General features: G+C 51.6%; 1 protein-coding gene across 1 annotated transcript; it reads right to left on the minus strand.

Moving 5' to 3' along the window:
- Nucleotides 1-512: 512 nt before the first annotated feature.
- Nucleotides 513-22,761, minus strand: SCD (stearoyl-CoA desaturase). Its single transcript, XM_076338651.1, has 6 exons — nucleotides 22,657-22,761; nucleotides 18,560-18,845; nucleotides 10,696-10,826; nucleotides 7,075-7,280; nucleotides 5,567-5,799; nucleotides 513-4,337 (listed from the first exon to the last, which is right to left on the minus strand). Exons 1-6 carry the CDS (start codon nucleotides 22,681-22,683, stop codon nucleotides 4,138-4,140), a joined length of 1,083 nt encoding a protein of 360 aa, XP_076194766.1. The 5' UTR covers nucleotides 22,684-22,761; the 3' UTR covers nucleotides 513-4,137.
- Between the last annotated feature and the right edge of the window lie 652 nt (nucleotides 22,762-23,413).

The raw sequence follows: 23,413 nt of genomic DNA on the forward strand, positions 1-23,413 counted from the left end.
GTTGGGTGGGGAAGCTAACATCAATTAAAGTGAGATTCGGTCCTGGGATTTCCCCCTTCTCCTTTCACTTCCCTCCAGCTGTGAAAGGGGTGGGGAAGAGCAGGGACGCTCGGCTCTTGTAAGAGGAAAATTCCCCCTTGCTGAGGTTAATGAACCCGCCTGACGCTGCGGCGGCTGTGCCCGGCTGGGGAGATGGGCGGCCGGTATTACGTGTTATGCTGCATGTATATCCGTCAGCCGCAAGGCTCTGGCAAGAGGCCCTGGCTGGAATTAACCTGCAGTAACCCCGTGGCGCAGGGGCAGCCTTGATGGGGCGTGCCTGCCCAGGCTGCGCTGGAGTATGAAAGCCATTATAATCCACTCATTCACGGCGCTTAAAGAGCCAGAGGTTTTTTTCCCCTGGTTCTCCTGGAAGGGAGGAGGGTTTGGAAACCGTAACGCGTAGCACCCCATCCTGATGGGGCATCACGTGCTTTACCGAGCCCGGCCCGCCATGTCATGACTCCAACAAATTTTAAAGTAACATTTTTATTATGAACAAATAAAATTTCAGATCAGCACAACCAGATGTCTGTTTTCATATTAGTAGAAATTATTTCAAAAAGGTTTTTTTTTTTTCTTTTCCAGTACACAAAACAGAGATACTACTATGCAGAAATCCCTAAGCTGTGAAAAATTGTATCCTACTCACATTTCAACAGTGACAGCTTAGACAATGTGCAGATTCAACCTTCCAATCCTTCCCTGAACACCCAACACTCGGACATCTGCTCTTCACAATACCAGCGGGGCTGGGAACGGTTTTGGAAAACAAACCAGTCCATGCTTCTGCCAGCAGCGGTGTGCGTGTGGTACGTATGCCTCCCTCCTCCGCGCTCGGCCGGTCGGCAGCGAGCCTCACCACACCCCTGGGAGGCAGGGCGTGAGCCCCTGTTACAGATAGGGAAACTGAGGCACGGAGAGTTTTTAAGTGACTTTGTCCCAAATCACGCAGTGAGCAAGTAGCTAAGCCGCGAACAGGTCCCAGGAGAACGGCTGCTCTAGCCACGAGGTCCCACTGCTGCCTTCTCTGCTTCCACCTCTCACAGACTCATTTAAGCTAAACATACAGACGATGCGTCCAGGATACAAACATGCCACCAAAAATATATATATATATTTATAGTTGTGTGTATATATATATATCTCAAACAAAGTTCTAAGTGTTGTATCTGTTTCTTAATCTAACAAAAATTCTAACTCAAATACATTCAAAATCACCTGCACCCACAGTTCAATGTAGGCAATTAAATAATTAAGAAACCCCTCAAATGTTCATAATTCAGCAAAACAAAACAAAAAACAACACCCCGGCAAATAGCTGTCAATACTCCTATGTATATTAAAGAAAGATTTAAGGCACCCAGAGATATTTGCCAATCTACCTTTAAAGTGAATGGGCAAACACCAGGACTGTTTGGTTACTGCTCCTCAGCTTCCACCCCAATTCCAGATTCTGGACCCAAATCAGCACTTTAAATTTGAAAAGAACCCTTGATGTCAAACCCTGCTTCTCTGCTGAGAGGATGTGAAATATTGCAGCATGTCACGGCACGCTTCTCTATCGTAGGGTATGTCACACATGTTAAGGGCACCAGGAGCAAGGAAATCATTCTCCTCACCTTCTCCCCTCCCCACACCCCTTTCAAATTACTGGCTGGAGCAAATTCATCCTCTCTGGGGACTTCCATCAGTTCAGAAGGGTTTAGTCTAGAGTGAAGTCAGCCCACAATTACAGAGCTAACAAACAGTGTTTCTCTTTTTTTTTTTTTTTTGAGGGCTTTTTTTTTTTTTTTTTTATTTTAAATGGTAGGATACAATTCTAGCCACAGCCCCTTTGCCCCAGCCAGCCGTGAGCCTCGGTGAGGTAAGGATGCTGTCTCCTGACACCGTGAGCTGAAGGGCTCCCTGCTTCGTTCCTCCCCGTTGTACCTCTCGGCTGGAGACCACATCGCTCCTGCTGGCTCAAAACCTTGAAGGGTCCCATTGCTGAGCAGTAACAAGGCCGTGGCGGTGGCAGGGAGGGGAAAGGAGAGGAGGACTTCTTTTCTGAGTAACAAGCGTTCTCTCGTTAAGGAGAGCATCACAGAGCTGTCCTGGCTCCTGGTGAGTTTCATGGCAGCAGGAGCAAGCAAAGCTGCAGAGACTTGCTCCCGTGAAGCTTGCCTGGCTGCTACATGGCAGAGCTGAGGCGAGGAAGTGGGCATCCGCCCTGTCTCTGCCCAACCTGGCCTGCCTGAATAAGGGAGACGCTGCAAACCCCACTCCCACATCACCTTGTTCCGGCCACCTCTCGTGCTTTCCTCCAGCTCCATTTGATGCATTTAAGCAACAAAAACAATACTATTGCTACAACTAATAATAATAATAAAAAAAATTAATAATAATGGGGAGAGTTAAGGGTGGAAAAAAGCATGTTCAGCCCAGTGAGGAGGGGCTCAGGGCCACGATGCCCAGAACCTAACCCACTGCCTGAACTCAAGCTCTGGTCTCTGCAACTTGCAGGAAACAACACCCACAAGGAATTTTTTCTTCCAGCACACCCTCCAGCTGCGTGCCCACATCGGCTTGGTGATATAACTGACCTTTCCGCAGGCTCAGCCGCCCTCATCGCAAAGGAGCGATGTGGCAAGATGGCTTGCCGAGGGGGCCGGGAGGCAAGCTAAGGGACTAACAAGGAGCTGCTTTCACCTCCCCTTCCCTCTCCCTCAGGAGTACCTCCAAGTCCCTCAGAGGAACAGGGAATTGCAAACCACCCCGGTGGACCCTGGGCAGGAAAGCCCGGAGATGGCCCACACTGGCGGCAGTGTCTCGTCTCAGAGGTCTCAACTCCCTCAAGCCCCCTGTGCTCCCTGGCTCCGCATTAGTGTTTCTCAGGCACTTGTTAATCGACTGAGCGGAGCCCATGAGGACAGGGAGGCCTGCTCCTGCGGACACCCTCACCCCTCCCTATGCTGGCAGGCACTCCCTTGCCCCGTCCCTGCGCTCAGCACAGGATGCGGATCCGCAGGGCGGGCACGGACACCAGGACATCCGCCTGCCACCCGGCGGGGACCCTGTTCCTCCAGCACATAAAGCAGCTTAACTCAGTGGTGGAGCTTTGGTTTACATCCTTCTCCCCCTCTCCATTTTGGCAGTCCTGTTTGCCGGCAAAAATCTTGGCGGTGGCGGCAAACAAAACCACCCCGGGCTGGTGCCGCCCCACAGCAGCCAGCGGCACTCCCCTCCATCTGTCCCCCTCCCCCGTGTGGCTCTCCAAAGGGGCCATGAAGCCCAGAGCCAGGCTCTGCCTTCAGTCCCTGGTGGCACAGGGCACAGCGGGCAGTGCGGGGAGGGAGGCTGTGATGCCAGAGGGAGGAGGTAATAAGGCCACCAAGGCTCCCCCTCCAGTGCCTGCTGCCGCCACCACCAGACCCCCCCGGCCACCGATGGACCTGGCTGGAGCTCTGAGAGAGTCTGGGGGCTCCCCTCTCCCCAGCCAGAGAGGCTGTGCGGTGGGGAGGGGCGGAGAACACTTCCAAAGAGACAACTTGGAAAGAGACAACTCTTTCCGACGGCAAGGGAAGGGGCTGCTTTTCCTGGGGAGAGCAGTTTAGTCATGCCATGTGTGTCAGCAGCCCTTGAGGAAGGAGTTTTGCGGGGAAGGTGGTGGGGAGAAGGTCACTGACTTTGGCTCAACTGTTCAGCTGGCTGGTACAGGCTTCCCTTAACTCCATGGTACATAGCCAGCTGCGATGGGCCTCCCCAGGCTGCTTCCTACCAGCTCCTCTGCCAGGGAGAGACCGGGACGACGTGAAGCGGGAGACGGGGTAGAGGGGCTAGAGAGAAAGAACAGAAAGGAAAAGGAGAGGAGGGAAAGGGGTGGCCTTGTGTTATAAAGGCAGAGTCCTAGATCTTAAATACATCATGTAAAATACAGCGTGGGAGGCGGGTTAAAACTCATTATCATTATCTTAAGCAAACTGGTAGCATTATTCAGTAGTTAGTAAACAGAACATTAAACCTTTGTCCAGCGTGTTCGGAGGGGTCAGGAAGGGAGAAAGGGAGAAAAAAGGAGGAAGGAGAGGTGTAGATGTGTGTGTGAAGGAGAGCAGAAACTCAACCACTCTTGTGACTCCCATCTCCAGTCCGCATTTTCCGAGCCAGGATGACCTCCTTGGAGACCTTCTTGCGATCGCTGGCCAGCCCCAGGAGGCACATGAGGTCAATGAAGGCTGTGGTTATGTTGAAGCGCCAGCCAAACTCACTGGTGGAGTAGTCATAGGGGAAGGTGTGGTGGTAGTTGTGGAAGCCTTCTCCTGCAAAACACAACCAGGGAGAGGATGTTGCAGAGCTCTTAAGTGATGGCCCCTTTCTCTTGGCCTAAAGCACCACATTCCTGAACCAGCCTCTGGATTGAGTCCAGGCTCCTCTCTCCTTTCAGCCCAATTTCACCTCTCTACAATCTACCCCATATCATTTGGGCATGGTCCAGCATGCCCGGGCTGGCCCACATGAGGCAATGACAGTCATAGACGACCTATGGTGCTTTAGAGGAAAACAAGTGTGTGGCAAGGAACCGGGAAAGGCTCTGGCTCACAGACTGCTCCAAAACACCAGGGGAATCCTAACGGCTTTTCCTCTGCCACCATGAGAAACCTTCTAGTATTGGTTGAGCTACCAGCTAGACCTGCAGCCAGTCCCCAACAAGCCAGGCCAATCAATATCCCTATAACACTGGCAGTCCTAATGCCAAATCCAAAGGGCATTTCCAGATGACAATAAAACAGACAGACTTCTAAGTGATCTATCCCAGTCAGCCACCCTCTCCTCCAGAGACTGCCAAGGGTGGCTTCAGTGCTCACCCCTTCAATGACATCACCTGGATTCCCGCTCCTATCCCCCGAGTCTCTACAGTTCAAATCCCTCCCTACTAAAAATCCAGGAGCAGGTCCTTCAGTGGTGGAAATCAGTGCAGCCCCAGTGGTGTACACTGATGCAAACCAGCCGAGGATTTGGGCTTGAGAGAACAGACCAGAGCAAATACTGACCCTGGGATGTACTTTCCTAGGTACCCAAAATTTTAGGGAAACACACAAGATGATCTGGCTTGTCTCATCCTCAAGTACCCCCAAAAATCACCAGCTGCCCTGAGAACACGTCCAAATGTGCATCTGCCGGTTTTCAAGTTGACAAATCTAAGACAGGTAAGCAGAGACTGCAGCACGCGTTTCTCAGTCTGGTGAACGGGGCAGAGAGGCCTTCGAGCAGGGTAAATAAAATATTGCTATTGAGATAAGGAGGTGCTGCTAAGTGCAGCAGAGTCCTTTCCAGCCTGGACAGAGGCTGGTGGGAGCTGATAACCCCACTGCCCTTATGTACTCACTGGCCAGCCTGGGAAACACCCCCAGATGCAAAGGCTGGAGCGGAAGGGTGCAGGGGGAAATGGGGACACCTGGATTCACAGAAATTCCCAGAAGCTGCAGCCCTAAGACGCAGTCCCGCTCTACAGTCTACCGGCAGCAAAAGACACGGATGCTGAACGTACCTAGGGCCCCCAGGCTGACCAGGGGGTTCTCCCGTGGGTTGATGTGCTGATCATACGGCCGGTTGCCAAACATGTGAGCAGCACTGTTCACTAGCCAAGTGGCATTGAGCCCTATGGTGTAGCGCAGGATGGCTGGAATGAAGAAGCTGATGACGATGGATTCATCCCAGAAGTACCAGGGCACTACAGTGGGCAGTGTGAAGCACAGCAACACCACCGAGGGCTTGTAGTATCTAGAAAGGAAGGGACCAGGAGGAAAGCGCTCAGTGGCAGAGGCAGGACAGGAAGGGCTGGTTCAGTCCTCCCTTTGGAGGATTCACGCTCAGCTATACAGGGAAAATCAAGCACAGAAATACCTCACCCCTGAGCCCTGCATCATTTGCCCTGGATGCGCAGAAGCCATTCCTGGAGACTCGCAAGTCCTATCACCGGGCAGGAGACTCAAACTAAAGTCCCGCTCTCCCTGCCTCAATCTCACATGTCCACAAAGTAATGTCCCCATCACCATGAGTCCAGACACCAGCTGCTGCTTTTGGCCTCATCTTCCATTTGCTTCTCAGCTACGTTGCTCCCCATAAAGGCAACCCCATGCTTGCAGAGTCCCACAGAAGGTTCCTTCTCCAGCTCTGGTCCAGTGCTGCAACTCCTCCTTGCAGACTTGGCCCTGCCTACCAATACACCCCACCAACAAGTGCAAGCAAGGGACACTTGCACCATCAAACAGATGAGCATGTGAGGTCCCTCACACTGGAGGGGTGGGAGCAGAGGAAGCTGAACCGCTCTGATGACCCACAAGAAAAATCCCAGGCACAAAAAGGAGGGAAGCCATAAACCTTGCTTGGTTTATGGCTCACTTTTCCAAGTGAGGGTGGTTACTATGTGGGTTCAGTCCCCCATCCCTGCAGCCCTGGTGACAGGTTCACCTCCTTTGGGGATCAGTCCCATTATAGCCCCAGACAGCTGAGAGATACCCCATCCAAGAGGCACCAGTGAATCAAGACTGTCCCTCCCAGTGACTGCCCCTCTCATGTCCCCATTTTCAACTCCTCTTTCACCACACTGTTTCCAGCAGACTGATGGGAGAGGGGCAGAGGCATGGCCTGGAAGGTGTACCACAACATCTCCAAGGATGGCCTTGAGGCACCCACGGGTGGACTCTGGGCCAGCCAAAGCAGCAGCTGGGCTGTGAGCAGGCAGGTGTGGAGGTGCTTTGCAGTGGGGAGCTCATCCTGCCGCTGGCAAGATGCTACATGGTAGGCGGGCGAGAAAGGGGTGTGGGAGGGCTGGAGGTAGCACTAGCTCCTAAATACTTCCTATAGGACAGGCACAGCTCATTTCTCACAGGGTTCATCCTACAGCAAAGCCTCGGACAGACCGAAGACTCACATTTCTCACGATGCCCTCAATCCCCTCATGCTCCATTAAAGGCGTTTGGGGTCCCCAGCCCATTTGTGGAGTCCCTGCTCCATCCCACATGGCTCTGTGCTCGGGCTGACCCCACAACTCACCTCCGCTGGAACATCACCACTTTGTCAGCCTTTATGTCGCTCAGGTCCAGCTTCTGGCCCTTCTCTATGACGTCTGGGTGCTTGCGCACCAGCAGCCAGCCAATGTGGGAGAAGAAGAAGCCCCGCATGGCGTTGTGAGGGTCTGCGTCTGTCTCGGAGAACTTGTGATGGACGCGGTGGTCCCGGACCCACTCGTAGATGTCATTCTGCAAGGCAACAGGAGCGGAGACTTAGGGACAGGGCTGGAGATGTTCCCTTCAAATTAACAAAAGGGCCTAAAACATTTAGACACCTAAATCCCATTGACCTGAACAGGTATCAGTCATTTTATCTTTCTTTAGAGTTTGGGGGTTTTGGCTTTTAAAATAGAGGTTGGATCTTCTTTGCTCAACCGCTTCAATTTTCTTTGAAATCTGCTGCTTTGGTGGGCCGCCTTTTCTCTTTTTTTTCATTGGTTACCTTTAGGCTTTGGTTTGCACACCCTCTACAGCATCACAGGCTCTCATTGGTCAGCCTGTTCCCCCACCCCTGCAATAGCCAGCCCTCATTGGCCAGTCAGTGCCTCCTCCCTCACATGCTCAACTCTTGTTGGTCACTTGTCCTCGTCCCTACACAGTGCCAGCTGGGATTGATCAACCTGCCCCTTCCCTGCGTCCTGACATTTTCCATGGGTCAACCTGCCTTGCTTTTCCTGGGATTGCCAAATCAGATCTGTTTAACTTGGGGGCAAGGTTTTTTTAATTTTTTTTTTCCTTGGAAATCAAATGGTCTTAAAATGAAGGCCCCTCTTTAGAAATAGAATAAACACACCATTTCAATGACAATTGTAGAAAATACCCCCCTTCAGCCCCATAACTGTTCCATTTAAGCTGCAAAATCAATACAGTTTGGAAAATGTCAAAGCTTTCATAATTTGTATTAAGAAATGATTGTTTTGGCCGGTTTTAAGAATAGATTTTAATAAGCCTGTACTCATTCCTTTACACCAAGATTTTGATGTGCTTAAAGCCATGTATTACACCATCCTAGAAAACTCATATGAAAGAGAGATTCAAGCATGCCTCTATTGCCTGTATTACACAAGACGCTCCTTAATCGCATAAGTACATAGAACTCTTCCTCAAAACACTTTGAAGGTAGGGAAGCGGCATAATCATCCCTATTTCTTGCCTGGAAAGATCAAGTTACTTATCCACACAGGGAGCCTGTAGCAGAGACACAACTCCTCAAGTCCCTCTCAAGCGTTGTAACCACTCCAACTGAGATAAAATGATTTATCTGTGGGTCATGCAATACGGCAATGATAGACATGGGCCAGGATTCAAGTCTTACTTGTTTCCAAATACTGGGAACTGCTGCCTTCCTTCCAGCCAAATCCTGAGCACCCCCAGGTATCACCAGCCCCCACTGATGTTAGTTGGGGCTTGGTCACTCAGCATCCCCTCAGAAGAGGGTGGCCCAGCAGCCTTCCCTATCCAGTAAGCAAAGAAGCACAGCCAGTACCTATGCTGGAAATGTTTCACCTGTGACCTAAAGCCTCTCTCGCATCCCAGAACCTACACAGCATCACGTAACATGAGAAATGCCAGCCTGAAAGCTGACAGAGAGCTTGGGTTTACACATCTGGGGAGGCTTTCCCTCTCTCCTGGAAATCCTTCTGCTGGAGGTAGGAGGCACAAGTTTGGAAAGAGACCATGTACCCCAGCTGGAGCACCTCATCCACCACACCCTGTGCAGAAACACAAATCAGGGGTCTCAAAGTTGAAGAGACAGAATCTTGACCCAAACTTTAGCACAGATCTTATTTTGGGACCACCTCTAAACGGCAATCTTGTCTGAAAATCATGGCTTTCTGAGACCAGCAAGCAAAGCCTAGGAGAACGCCTCCTTCCTTGAGAGTTTCCAGCTACAGGCTATAACCAGGAGAGCTTCTGCTGTGCTGCAGCTGCCTGGTCTTGCAGGTGGAGGAGCTGACTAGGGACAGAATTCCCAAATTCCCTGAAATCACAAGCCATAGGTCCCCAAGCAGCCAACAGGCATTTTCTGGAGGACCTCAGGTAAGATAATCTATAGTCTTCTCTGGCCTTAAGAGTTACCAGTCTGATCTTAGACCTGCTGCCACTAAATAAACCTTCTCGTGATCTCATTGAAAGTAACTATTAAAAAAAAAAAATCCATGGGGAATGGTACTGAATTTTCAGTAAAACTTTGGATTAGTTCCTATTGAAGCTGAAATATCTGTCTGTCTCTCATCTTTGTCTATTCCTATCCCCTACAGCAATAGCTCAGCAAATTCTTTCCCCCTCTGCCCTATAACCCTGTGAAAGATGGTCTTTGTGTGGGACTAGCCAATACACAGCAACCCATCCCGTTCCCTTGCTGAGTGCTGGACCAGTAGCTGGAATCAGCAGCTTGGTCCTTCCTCTTCCTCATGAAAGACTGATTTGGTACTGACAGAGAATAGGAAAGTGAAATAGGAGTGTTTTCGAAAGGCTGAAAAAACCCACCCCCACCCTGTTGTGATTACATGTCAATGAAGTGATATCCTCTATGGCTACACAGGGGGGAAAGGGAGATAACGTCTCTAAAATACCTGGTCCACTTGGGCTTTACCCTTCCCCCATACCTCAGCTGGAGAATTACTTAGGGGCACAGCACTGATACTTTTCTGTTTACCCTCTTCTAGCAGAAAGTGCTGCACCCTGCCACCCCCCCGAGTACTTACTACACACAAGCAAGCCTGCATGAAGGCCCTTCAAGTACAGCTGGAGGACAGAGTGCCATTAGAGCTGCCTCAAAGCAGCAAACACGAGAGACCACCAGGATTTTTCTGTGCCATGCCAATCTGGGTTTTCACTCTAACTTCTTCTATAGGGCCATCTCTGCTACTTTCTGCAGTCCCTAAGGACTTTCTGGTTTGCTTGCTTTGTGGACCGTAAAGCGCTCTCGTGAGTGGTTAGGCAATATACTGAGGTGCTTATCAGCTGCCTGCAGTCACTTGTGCCACTCTGAATGGGCCCAACCCTTCTCTCCTTGAAACATCACTGATCTGGGATGACTGGAAGCCAGTGGTGTGACTTGTAACAAAGTTATTCCTAAATATCACTCTTCTGAACCAGAAAAGCATCCCCCTAACTGCATAATTTCAACAAGTTCTTGGTCTTTCTGCAGCAGCAAATGCCACAGCCTGGCTCCCTGGGCTGTGCAGATGTCTCCCCCCTTATCAGCCATGCAGCAAGGAGGGTGAAGCAACCTGAACACCAGGAGAGCACTTAACACTTCCACACCTCTTTCACAGGACCTGGAGCAAGCATAGGGAGACCACACCTCGAGGGAAGGGCACACTCCTGCTTTGGAGAGCTTTCCTACCCCTGGTCTTGGCTAACAGTCCTCTCGCCACCCGGTTCGTCTCAGAGTCACCAGTCACCCTCTTAAGAGACAAGGTGAAGACAATGAGACGGACTCTAACACCACAGTGTTAGATGGAAAGGGCGGGTTGTTTCCTAACAAGAGGTAGTAGGAAAGAGGAACCTCTCCATCAGCTTGTGCCCCGTATCTGAGACAGGGATTCAGGGGAGCAGTTCCTTCTGAGAACCAGTGGCACATTGAGGAGGTGCTTACCTGGAAGGCCATAGAGTTTGCAATAGTCAAGAAGATCCGCAGGGGCAGCGTGGCTTTGTAGGACCGATGGCTCCAGAGGCGGTGAGATCCAGCTGTTATCCCCAGAGCACTCACCAGGAAACACAGAATGGCTGGAGAGGAAAAGAGAGTGTTGGAGCAGTTAGAGCAAGTGAGCCTGCAGCAAAGGTTCAGGCAGAACAACACAAAGGCAGGCCTTCCACCAAAGCTGTATAAGCAAGAAAGGAACCCATAGAGAGCACAGATTGGGGCAATAAAAATCAGTGTGAGAGTGCCCAAGCTACCACAGGCTTCCGAAGCAACGTGGGGCAAATCATTTCAGCTCTTCATCTCTAACAAGGGAGGAGGCTCCCCCTTACAAGACTTGTCACAAGGGTTGCTTCTTCAGCATAGTGCCATCTGTTATAGTGCAGGATCGTCAAAATTGTATAAAGCGACTGCTTCCATATAGCCCTGTGGTAACAGCTCTGCAGTCCACCAGGGAACAGCTTCCCCCTCTCCTCCTACCCCGAATAATCAAGGGTCTTGCTTTCCTATCGCACCACTCCTCGCTAAATCTCTTTTGCATTCTTTTCACCTAGAGGTGGTAGATGATCTTACAGTTCTTCAGGGGGACAGCTCAAGCCCAGGGTTAGGCTTCTCTTCTGCTCCCTTTCTGAGCAGAAGCTGGCTAGAAAAGGATCTAACCTACCATCCCACTGAAGCCTGGGCTTCACCTTCAGCTCCATCACTGACTTAAAATCTGCCCGGAGGCTCACATTCCCAGGATCTTTTTGATCCCCCTGTCTGCTCAGCTCCTGCACCATTTACGGAAGGAAACTCCAAGGCCGACAACTCATTGCAAGTTGTGCCCACGGCAGAGGCAGACGTTGCTGGGCCCAGTTGAGCTTCGAGGCTGCTTCATGCGTTCCCTCTCCACACAGGTCAGAAGGAAATCCTTGCCCTTCTGGCAGCTAGTAAAAAACCACATCCCTCTCCCTCTGGATCACGTGTTTAGGTCTGCCCTGGTCTGTGTGTTCCCTCATGTCCTCCTGGGACCTCTGGAATTTAACCTGGGTTCTACCATCTGGTCCTAGAACTAAAATGGAGCAAAGACCCCAATAGGGTCATAGCAGCATTACACTAGGAAGCTGGGGATAAGAAGAAAATTGGATCTGAAAATTAACTCTTTCTCTAGGAAGGAAAGGTCAGGAAGTTTGGCAGAAAGACAGAGGGCATTCAACGGTTGGTTTGCCCTGCAAGCTCAGACACTGAGAGGGAAGGGTGCCCATCTGTGCATAGGTCAACTGATCCACCTTCAGTCCCCTGGGGGAAGGGAACTTCTTCCCAGTTCCCCAGGGGAAACTCTTTCCTTGGTATAAATTTGCAGATTTCAGCCAATTGGATCAATCATGAAAGCAGCTCCTTATTCTTACACGTAAACCCGTGGATAGGAATCGCTGGTATGCTTGACAATACCATCCAGTCCAGCCAAATGGCTCTAATCAAGCTTATCTTGAACCCAGAAAATAGATACTCTGCCAGAAACTTGTCTGGAATCAGAGATCTGAGACATGCGCAAGGCACTGTCGCCCTGTTCTTTCATTCAAAATAATTCAGGCTTTATTTCCTATCATCTCCTGCTCCCTCTTCTTTTGTCACCTCCTTTTTGTTTTTCTACATTCCAGACCTAATCTCTTATCTGCTAAAAGCCAGTCTCAGCTGATTTAACATCCTCTTCTGGCCCCTTAAACTTGCATGAACCCTCCTCACTCCCATCCCACTGTATAACAGCGGCCTTCCCTGTCTGCTGATCTGACCGTGACTTCCCACCTTCACCTTCTCCCTTGGCTTCCCCGCCTGCTGCCAAATGCAGTGCAAGCCTTGGACCAGCACACCTCTGCCTCGTGTCTCCCAGCACCTCTGCGGTCTCTCGGAGGAGCCAAGTAGTCCCTGGTCATAGCTGATTTATAGGGCATGAAGAGGGATGAAAATGCATGCAAATGCAGCAGGATCCGGCCTTTGCAAGAGACAATGGAGCTGAGCAAAGCTCACAAAACTGGCCTAACCTGGAAGGGGAGAAGGGAGGGATGCTGGAGCAGGGCATTTGGTTCAGGTCTCCCTTTGGCCTTGCTGACTGCAAAGTACTTATGCTGGACACCTTGAAGATCTCACCCAGCCCCATGATGCTGACAAAGTTATGAAGCAGCTCATGACCAGTTCCCCAATGGTTTTAGATTTTAAGACTCATTTTAAAATCAGTCACTATCCCCAGAGATTCATACAGAAGAGCAAACCTTGAAAAAGCACCTAACATATGACCGATTTGCAGAACCTCTCTGGCCTCAGACACTGCAATAACAACGAAACCCACTCCTGGATGTTTCAGACACTTCCTACTAGCTGCAGAAGTGTGACTCGCCACCATTCTCCCTTGAACATAAGCTGCTATACCCTGCAAACTGCATTTCATAAAACCTCTGGGCAACTTTATACCTATGGTGCACACCTCAGTAGCCGAGGTAGATTTCCAAGGGTGACAAGCAGTTTATGGCAGAGCTGAGAGCAGCATCCAGGAGTCTGGATTTAACCTCCAACCTATACAGACTCTATGAGTCAGACAGGGAGTCTGTGGAAAACAACATCAACTTGCAATGGGTGTAGGGGGCAAATTGCTGGGGAAAGAGCCCAGCTCTCCCCTGTGGGGCAAGTAGGCATGAGTTAACGGTGCACTGGGGACAGAAACGAACTTTGCAAACTTTCATGATCTTCAATGGCACTAGAAAGTAAATGCCAGGTTAGGTGTGTACAGGCCCTATTTATAGCCCTGAGTTCAGGCTTTCCTCTAGTGAACCCTCACACGCTGACTGGGAATTTTTTGGTAAAAGAGGCCTCCAGGAAGATGACTCTGGCTGAGGACTGTGGTATTTAAGCTTTGCAAGAAAGAAGCTCATCTGTATCTCTTTTATAGAGGTAATTCTCAGAATTTGCCTGTGGATATCCCCCTTGGGAAAAGATGACACCAGCAATGAAGACATAGCAGCAAGCACAAGGAATCACAAAAGAGACATGGTGGGGACACCAACAGACCCAGAAACCAGACAACCCAGTACTTGCTTTCGGGTAACCTTGACTGAAAGCTTTTGTCAAAAATTTGGAAGAGTACCCCAAGAGTACCCCCACCTGCTTTCAGGTGGGGTATAGAACAGTCACGGCCTTCATCCAAAGCCTGTGAACCTCAGCAGCTCATGTTGACTTCTCTTGGAGCTGCGTCCCAGGTCACTACAACGGACACAACTCTCTAATTATAATCCTGTGCTTCCTTGCCTCTTGCCCATATACAGCAGCCATAGTTTACCTAAGGAGCAGACACTTTCTGTGGGAAAGGAGCTGATTCTCAGTCTATGCATACATGGCACCCAGCCCCACAGAAACCCAAACCCCACTTGGGGGCTATTAGCTCCATCAGCCATACCTACGCATTCCTGTGACAGTGAAAGGATGCGGACAATAAGATTGAAAAGCCTGGTGGAAGAATTCAGAGGGTTCATCCCCACAAACAGGTACAATGATGATCATTGCATAGCCAGGGAATGAGCATCTCGCAGAGAAGGAAGATGAAAATCTCCTCCAAGATCATCCACTAGGAATGAAATTGGGAAGAGAAAAGAGAAGGTGAAATAAAGTAGCACAGATTTTCACAGGTGCCTTACGAAGCTGCCCCAAACTGAAAGACTTAGGGACTCTATCAGCTGAGGTTTCAAAGTCATCTTCCACATCATGCTTTGAAGTATCCAAGATTCAAAAGATTGTCAACTCACAGGTGATGTTCCCAATGACCCATTCAACTGGAACACAAAGAATTACGACCACTGGCAGTAATATGCACTCAGTGCTCCAAAAATTAAACCCAAAACATTCCGGATTCAGTCATGTCTATATGATTCACTAGCCTTTACCTCTTCAGGGCCCAGATTCAGACCTCAAGTTATGATGGGAAGCCAGGAATGTGCTAAAGGCATTGTCACCTGCAGTCAACACCAAGGATGTTTACATGAAGAGGTGCCCCTGCTCCAGCAGGCGTACTTGAGCTCCTGCTCAGTGCAAGGGAAAACTACAGCTTTAGACTGCTCTGTCCTTGCCTCCCAGCCCCTGATCACCAGGTTGGTCATGCCACTCTCAGGAGAAACATACCAAGAGCAAGGAAACGTGCGCAGGCTGCATAAGGGGAACAGTGTTTAGGAGGAGCAATAGAAGCTGCTGTTGCTAAAACCTAGCTTCCCTATCTGGCAAAATCAGAAGTTCCCCTCCACGCTTGGAGGAGAAGCACGCCACCTGCTAGTTAAGCCTGGAGAGGACACTAGGTGGGGAGGTGTTGCCAGCAGTAGTCCTGATGGGAAAGTAACAAAAAACTTCTGTAAACATTTTGCTGGACACGTCCCTGGGGGTAGTACTGGCTGAGATTTTCAGGCTGCCGAAGTTGCTTAAATTATCCAGCAAGATTTCCTTGGTCCAAAGCAGCAGCAACAAAAAAATTGTATCAACCCATATTGCTGCCACCGCTGGCACTGCAGGGAGCTGGGGTACTGTCAGAGCACCACGTTGAGAGAGGCCATCGCTATTTTATAGACATTGTTGGCCAGGCCAACAGGGGTTAACGCAAATATCATCGGTCTGCTGCACTTGAGGGCCAGGAAGACAACCTGCAAATCACGTTTCCAGGGAGGCTCAGAGCAGCTAGAGAAGAAACTGTCAATCACCTTTGCATCCTGCCCTTCCAGACTCAATCTTTATGCCGTTTGGCAAATGACGTGAAATCTGCCCATGATCCCTGAAAAGACTGCACAAGACTTTGTCAAGTGCAGTGGAGAAGACTGTAAATAAAAGGGGAGCTGGCTAGAAAGCCATAGTGCTGGAAGGGCTTGGAGAGCTCTCGTTATGGTGAGCTCTCACCTGATCAACAACCCCAGCTCGTTCTGGGAAGCTCTGTACCAGAAAGAGATCAGGGGATACAATGCACACAGCAATGCAGAACAGCAAACAATGATGAAGGCAGGGCTGGAGAGCTTGAGAGACAAAGAGGAATTAGCACACAGAGAAATGAAAACAAAAGAGGACACAGTCACCAATATAACTGGTTTCAGAGGGACAGGAACATCAAGGAGATGGTGGTGTGGATGAAGAGGGTATAAGCAGGGGATTGCTCCTTATAATAAAATATAGAAGGTAGATCAGATACCAGGCACCACAGCTGCCTGTAGCACCACAGCAGAGAACATCTGGGGCCATGTTAATTTTATATTGTATGACATAGCCTAAGGAAGGAATGATCTGAAAAACAAAGAAACAAGCAAAAACCCCAGCAGCTCCAGAACTACCACTGGGAGAGCTGCTCTGCCATGAGCCCATGGTGTATTGCTGGGAGCAACGTAAGTCTCTGCTGCTCTATCCTTGTGTGTAAAATGGGAACCATAGTTCTCTCCTTGCTACCAGGGGGTGCTGGGAAAGTAACAGCAAGTCACTGAGATGACAGCCACAGATGCCTTGTATGTGCTAAAGAAAGGTATGAACTGAGAAAAGGGCAATACAAGAAAGAGCAGAGCCTTGCTGAGAAGCCAGACCTGTGGAGTATCAGAGTATCCCAGCTCCAGTCAGCACTGGAGGAGAATGGACTATAGGGGAAAGCTCTGACTTGCCTGCAGGGTGCAGGGAAGGGTGGTCCTTTCACAGAACAAGTGCCAGGGATGCAGGACAGGGAGCTCTGCGGAACTACTCCAGCTTTGGTAAGGCAGGATGGATCTTTAGCCAGTCCAGAACAGTGCAGTTCCCCCAAACTCTGTGTCCTTCTCCCATTCCCAGAGCATCTGTCACTCCAGAAGCCACCGAGGAATCTCGCAGTGCCTCACAGTGGCAGGAGAGCAACTGGCACTTCACATCAGAGTTGACTGAGGGAGGGGAGGAGGAGGGACTGGCATCAGGTAAAAAGCAAGGCAGATTCCCACGAAATGCCATGGGATGCCATACAGACATCCCAAACAGGCATGCGGTTGCAAAGACACTACCTCAGAGACCATTTTGGGGTAAGGTGGGGCTTAGCAGAATGCAAAGCAGCATTAACCTTCTGGATCAAGATGCTCAAGCCCACTTAAGTATCTCAGGGGAGCTCAAGGGAGAAGGGTTGGATGGATTTGGAAATCACAGTGCATCTCAGCAGCTTGAAATGAAACCAGTAAACCCGACTCACCTTTTTCCTCCTCCTTGCCCCATGCACTGAGGATATTTGGCTGGGGTTGGAGGACCCAGGCTGTCAGCTCAGTGAGTGACAGAATTCAGCAGCCCCTGCCTCGCCTCCAGCTGAGAGCCTGGGGATGGGACACACAGAGCAGGACCGAGAGCCCTGAAACGCTCCTCCAAAGTCGTGCTGAGGCTGCATGTTCTGCCCAGCCCCGCCACCCCAGGGAAAAGCGCAGTCAGGTTTTCACAAGGGAAAGGCCCAGCAAAGTCTTTCATAATGGCCCCCTGAAAGGCCATGCTGGCTGCACAGGGAGCACATCGGTGCCTCTGCTTTTGCAGATGCTGTAGCCAGCCTCTGACCGAGTCCTGTGGCCTCCAGTGATGCTCATCCCCCAGGCCTCTGCCTGCGAGAAGCTGAGGTGGTCCAGGAGGGAGAGTCAGTCTGGCCATCCAGGGAGCCATCTCTTTCCCGGTCCAGCTGTGATGCCTGTCGCTCACAGACATTGGGGGGACAGACTTTGAGAGCGTGACAGACCAGGTGGATCGCTCCAGGGCCTGTCCACAGCTGGGCTGGCCAGGACCCTGCTCCCAGCCGAGCACTTTGCAGGAGCACCGCTGAAATCAAAAGCCATGCCAGCAGGTCTCAAATTAGGCTGTTGCTTTTCGTTTCAGGATGCTCTGTTTCACAGGAAGGCAGGGGCTGGATGCAATCTCTCGACCTCCCCACTGGGAGCCATTTGGCTTCTTGACTCCTCCAGGGGTCCACACAAAGGCTCGTGGAAAGCAAGGGCCCCTGCAGCTTGGGCCCCGGGCCCAGCTGCCTTTCAAGCAGTCAAAGGAGAAGTTTGGTTCCTACCCAGGGCAAGGTCTCTGAGAAAGGGGAACTTCGCCTAGCTACCTTCTGCTGGGTTGTGCTTTCCATTGGAATTTGCTGCCTGGAGAGATGCTTATTTATATTTTTAAAGTTGTCAGGCTTAGTTCCGGGATGATGGGGGCTAATCTGTGCTTTTGTAAGAATGATAAAAGACCTGAGCTTCAGACTTAACTTTTGACTTTTATCTTCAACACAACTGTATTTTGTCTCTTTCCTCTCACACACACGTGGAGGCTCTGCAGGATTTATCCTCCCTTGGTATGGACAGGAATGGTTCTTGTCTTTGGGCAGCAGCCTCATGCCAAATAATGCCCTTGTATATATATGTATATATATATGCCCAAATAATGCAAGTACCTTGCCTACCTAGGCACTTCTTAAAAGTGCTCTTGCTAGCACCTTTCTTCCTAACTTTCTGGGACTGTCACAGTACTCCATCAAACATTTCCTGTGCTTCACCCCAGAAGTGGCTGCACATTCAGTTGTGGGCTACTTCCAAGCCTAATGCCTGTGAATCAAGTTTGCTCTTTAAGCAGCCAAGCAGTCCCCTGCCAAATCCTCCCCTCTCATCATGACCTTACAAGAGACACTAGCAAGCCCTCCCACAGCTTCCTACGAAGCTGGCTGAGTAGCTTCTTCTAACAGAAGACCTCCACTTCCTTCTTTCTCCTCCCCGAGTCTGTGGGCCTGGAGGAAAAAAAATACCACCCAACAAACAGGTTTGCAGATGCCAAGAAACAAGTGGAGGAACATGCTTACCCCATGCCAATGTCTGGATCTTTGCAGAAGGTATCAGCGTCAACCCAAATATGCCCCCTAGATGCAGCAGGCTCATGAGGATGATATTCCTCCAGACGTATCGCATGGGGGGCTTGGGGCCCTCCTTCTCCCGGTAGGTCTCATCAAAGATATCGTCTATCATGCCCCGGTCTCCTGCCAAGTCCTCGTGATTGAGTAAGTCCTTCTCCATGACGGCATCCCCATTCCTGGTCACCCGGGAGGTGACGGTGCCGACAGTGGTGGTGCTGGAAGCGGAGGAGAACTCCTTGGAGAGGCGGCAATGGACATTTTCAAGAAAGGAAAAAGGGAAAACAAAACAAGAAGTTGGTGGTTACCAATGCAGGGAATTGAGACACAAACGGCTAGGCTGGCAGTGCCGAGACTTGCAGCGCCGAGACTTGCAGCCTGCAGTTTTCCTGGCAGGCTCCATTCTTTCAGCTGAGCCTTGGCACCAAGAAGAGCCTGCTCTGGCCCCACGGAGTCATCGCCTGAGAGGGAAGGGGTCTGATCTTTCTGGGGAGAGGAGGTGAATGGTGGACAGGGTACAGAAAGTAAAGTAAAAGACTTGAAAGCCAGTCTTTTCCACCAGTGGCTTTGGTGAGATCATTTGCAGGCTGCAAAGATTTTCATTTTACTTCAGTTTTATTAGTAGGCGTTTTTACGTGGGTTTGTGGTCTGGGCTTGTGCATAAGCAGACAACAATAAAGGAAATCTTGTGAATGAACAAAGAGGTGGGAGAGAAATACGGTCTGAAACATGGTTTTATTATAAATCATTGGGCTGCTCCTGATACCTCTTTGTGTCACCCCACTAGGGATCACTGGAGGAACATCAGGAGGATCCACAGGGGGATTCCTCTGGGGTGCCTCCTTATCTCCCCCTGCCTCACCTTCCAGGCTGGGACATGGCAAGACAACACACCTGGAGATCAGCAGATGGTAGCAGTCAAGCAGTGTGCTTCCAGTTAGACATCCTATCCCATGGCTGCTGCTAAGCTCTTAATCCCTCTCCCGCTTTCCACCCCCAGGCAAACTGAGGCACGGGAAGACAACCCTCTGAGCCAAGGCCACCAGCACACGGAGAGGAAGTTTTAAGCAGCAAGTTGGCTCAGCCTGGCTCCCGGCTCCCTCCTGTAACCGTGACACAACATTCCCTCTGCACACGCTTGTTTGCCCTGGCTGAGTGACAGCCTGCCTGATCAGGCATGCATGACGAAAAGGAGCAGGCAGGACTGACCCTAATGAGACAGGTCACTGAACCCTGAATCACCGATTTCCATCTCCATCATGACAGCCGCGTGCTTGCTGGTGCTTGCAGCCCTTTGTCAGGCCCGAGCCCAAGCACCCGACTGGGCTCGACCCTGGGGGTGCCAAGCACGTGGGATGTGAGCGGTGGGAGGGCACGCCGCCCCCATCCCCTCACCTCCCGGGAACCTGCCCGAAGGACACGTCCCTCTGCCACCCGCGCTGCTGCCTCCACGTGCGAAGGGGCACTAAAGGTCAGCCGGCAGGAACGGGAGAGCCGGGACCGTGGGAGGGAGCGTGGCCAAGCCGGGAAAGCTCCTTTCCCAATAGAAATCTCTCCTGAATTAACAGTAGATTCCCACCCAGGCACCCGGGATTCATAAAAGACCACCGTCCTGCCATGGCCTAGTTTCCTGAGGGAGGCATTAAAATCAGGCCAGGCAGCTTACGTGGCCACCCCAACTCCTCCCTTTCCCAAGGGTAGAAACTAGAGGGTTACAGACATACCTTCCTACGGGGAGGAGCTGGCAAAGCTGACAGATTCCCCACGTTTGGGAAGTAAAATGATCTCTACAGAGGGAGCCCTCTAAGTTTTTCCTTCTGGAATCAAAGGTTAGAAAGGAAAAAAACTGGACACGAAGTATCCTGCTGCTTTTTCTGAACCCAGGCAGCTGCTGAGCTTGGGACTGACTCCTCTGCATCCTGGCTATAGGCTGTCTCTGCCTGCTTTCCTAATTAATGTTTTGGGGGTATGATACTCTGAGCTGCTTGAGAATTTAGATGCAATGCCCCGCAAAAAGAGCCGTGAGAAATGTCTTCTAATCCAGAGATTAGGCAAGGAAAAGTCCTGCCCATTTCAAAGTGTCAGATATTCTCATCTGGCATTTTGGCAGGAAGGCACAATTTTCTTCCTTGGCTGAAAGACAATCTACCAAAAAGACCTAAGACTTGTCTATGCAGGAAAAATTCCCAACAGAGAACTGGTGGTATAATTAGACGGGTAACGCTCCCCATATGGACATGCTGCTTCCAGAGTAAGAATGTGGGGTTGGAGTTGCATTTTTCTCCTCCGCGATAGCTTATGTCACTGTCAAAGTTACACAGGGGCAGAGGAGGAGGAGGAGGGAGAGCGCAAAGAAAACAGCAGAGAGGAAAAAACCTCTTCCAGAGTCGTAGTAGCCACATGAGGAATTTCACCAGCATACCTATGCTGCTGGAATTACACTGATATAATCAAACTGGTCATTTCTCACGTGTAAACTAACCTTAAATCGAAAGGGCTATAAAACAGTTGTGAAACACAGCTCCACCATTACAGACTTGGTGGAGGGAGCATGGGGGAAGAGGGAGGGAGAGCGGGCAGCTATTTAGCTGGAGACGGGGGAAATGAGGAGGAAAAAAGAGGATTTTTACCCCCTTACGGCCATAGTGGCTCCTGCGGCTCCTACCAAGGAAAATGGGATGGGGATTGATCTGGGGTCTAGAGCTGAGAGGGGGAGGAGGCCAGCTAAATCATTTTCATGAGTTCTCCCTCATTTCTGAATGACTTTGCAACTCTCATCTGCAGAACAGATGTGTTCCCCCATCTCCAACCCCCCGCCACCACACACCCTACCAGCATTGAACACGCCATAGGTGATCCTGGCACCCAGCCAGCTTATACAACCAACTGCAACTCCACAGGTTCCCGCGCTGGGTTCAGCCTAGGGGCCCCAGGGCGCTCAGTCTCGGGTCCAGTGTATCTGAATATGCCCAATGTGACCCAGGGACAGGATTCTTTCCGGCCTCCAGGATATGCCCCAAAATACATGCCAAGACCATGAAACACAGTCTGAGCACACTGCCCTTGGCATCCGTTTTGGGTGGGGAGAGGAGTAAAGTTCGTTACATCACAGCATCCCTGGAAGGTCACAGCACCTGCACAAAGGGACGGGGGGGAGACCCCGCGTGCTGGCGACAGGCAAGAGAGCGGGGCTGTGATTTACCTCCACTCCTCAGCATAGGCAGAAGGGGGAAAGATGAGAAGGCGAGAGCAGGAATACCAGAATCAGCCCCTGCCTCCCCCTCGGGCAAAGGGTGGCTGCCAGGAGGGACAAAAATAAAAAATAAAGTCTCTAAAGGTCCAACAGCTCTACGTATCTTCCTGGTGCCGGGTTGTTACTCAGACCTTCTGCCAAAAATGGGCAGTCTCCCCATTGTAACTTTGCTTGGCTCAGGCAATGCAGACACCGTCATTCATTTCATCTGGGCAGCTGGACGCTTTCACCTTGCGTCTGTCCTAGAGACACTCCCTGCTGCAACATTTGCCTTAAAAATGCTGTAAGTGAAAGCCCTTTCTTATTTAAAAAAAAAAAAATTAAGAAAATAAAAAAATCGCAGTCTGAGCACTACCAAAAACCCCACAACCTCTTGGCGCAAAAGACCTTCCTGAACAGCCCTTACCACCACGCTTGGATGGATGTTTTTAAGATGCACCCATATTTTATGCTCAGTCTATCCGAGGGCATAGACTCCGCGGGGAGACAATCCCAGCGGCGGCGATCCCCGCTTCATTCACGGTCTCCCCATGAGGCTTGGGTGATGTCTTAAGTTAGCACCGAATGACTTCGCCTCATGACTGAGAAGTGGCACAGAGAGGACACACGCGCGCACACACACACATGTGTGTGCCTACGTGTGCGTGTGCATGCACGGACACGCGTGGATGGCCAGACCTTTTTTCCCAAGACAGCAGCAGCGCAGCACTGCCGGAGCCGCGGAGATGAAGGAGGAAGGGGCGAGGGGAAGACAAAGCACCCGCACCCCCGGGCCCGCCGGCAGCCCCCCGCTTACCTCCTCCTGCAGCAAGTGCGCAGGCATGGGGCGGCCCTGTCTCTGCTCCTCGGCGGCGGTACGCGGGCGCGCAGGTCCCCGGCGGTGGCAGCGGGAGGAGGCTGGCGCTTGTCGGCCCCTCGCTCGGCGAGCTGTGCGGCTCGGGGAGGCGGGCGCGGAGGTATTTAAGCGGGGCTGCTCGCTCGGCGGCTGGCGGGGCCGGGCTCTCTGCGCCCCGGCCTCCCGGTGACCCCCTGCCCGCGGTTGGGATGCGCGGGGTCAGCGCGACGGGCGGCGAGTCGCGGAGGGGGCCCGGCTCTCGGCGTGCCCGGGAGGGGAGGCGGGGCGGGGCGGGCCGGGGCGGGGCGGGCCGGGGGGCGGGAGGAAGGATGCTGAGGAAGAGGAGGATGACGAGGGCCAGGCTCTCTCATGATGCCTGGCTGCCTTTTTTTTTTTTTTTTTGCCTTTTCTTTTTTTTTTTTCCCCCTTTCCTCTTTTTTCCCCCCTCCCCCTCGCCAGCCGATTGGCTGCGGGAAATTTGGTGCCACCTCGGCCTGCCCTCGCCATTGGCTGCCCGCAATCTGCTGTTCGCTTCCCCGCGGCGCGCAGCCTGCGCGCCCGCCGCTGCCTCCGCGCACGGCTCCGCGCACGGCTCCGCGCACGCCGCGGGGAGCGCGGCCCGGCCGGCGGCCTGCGCGGGGGGTGCCGCCGGCCCTCCGCGGGGCGCTGGGCGCCGGCACCCGGCCCTCCGCATCCCCCCCTTCTCCTCCGCCGCGGC

Source organism: Aptenodytes patagonicus, chromosome 5 (genome assembly GCF_965638725.1).
Source record: "Aptenodytes patagonicus chromosome 5, bAptPat1.pri.cur, whole genome shotgun sequence".
NCBI lineage: Eukaryota > Metazoa > Chordata > Aves > Sphenisciformes > Spheniscidae > Aptenodytes > Aptenodytes patagonicus.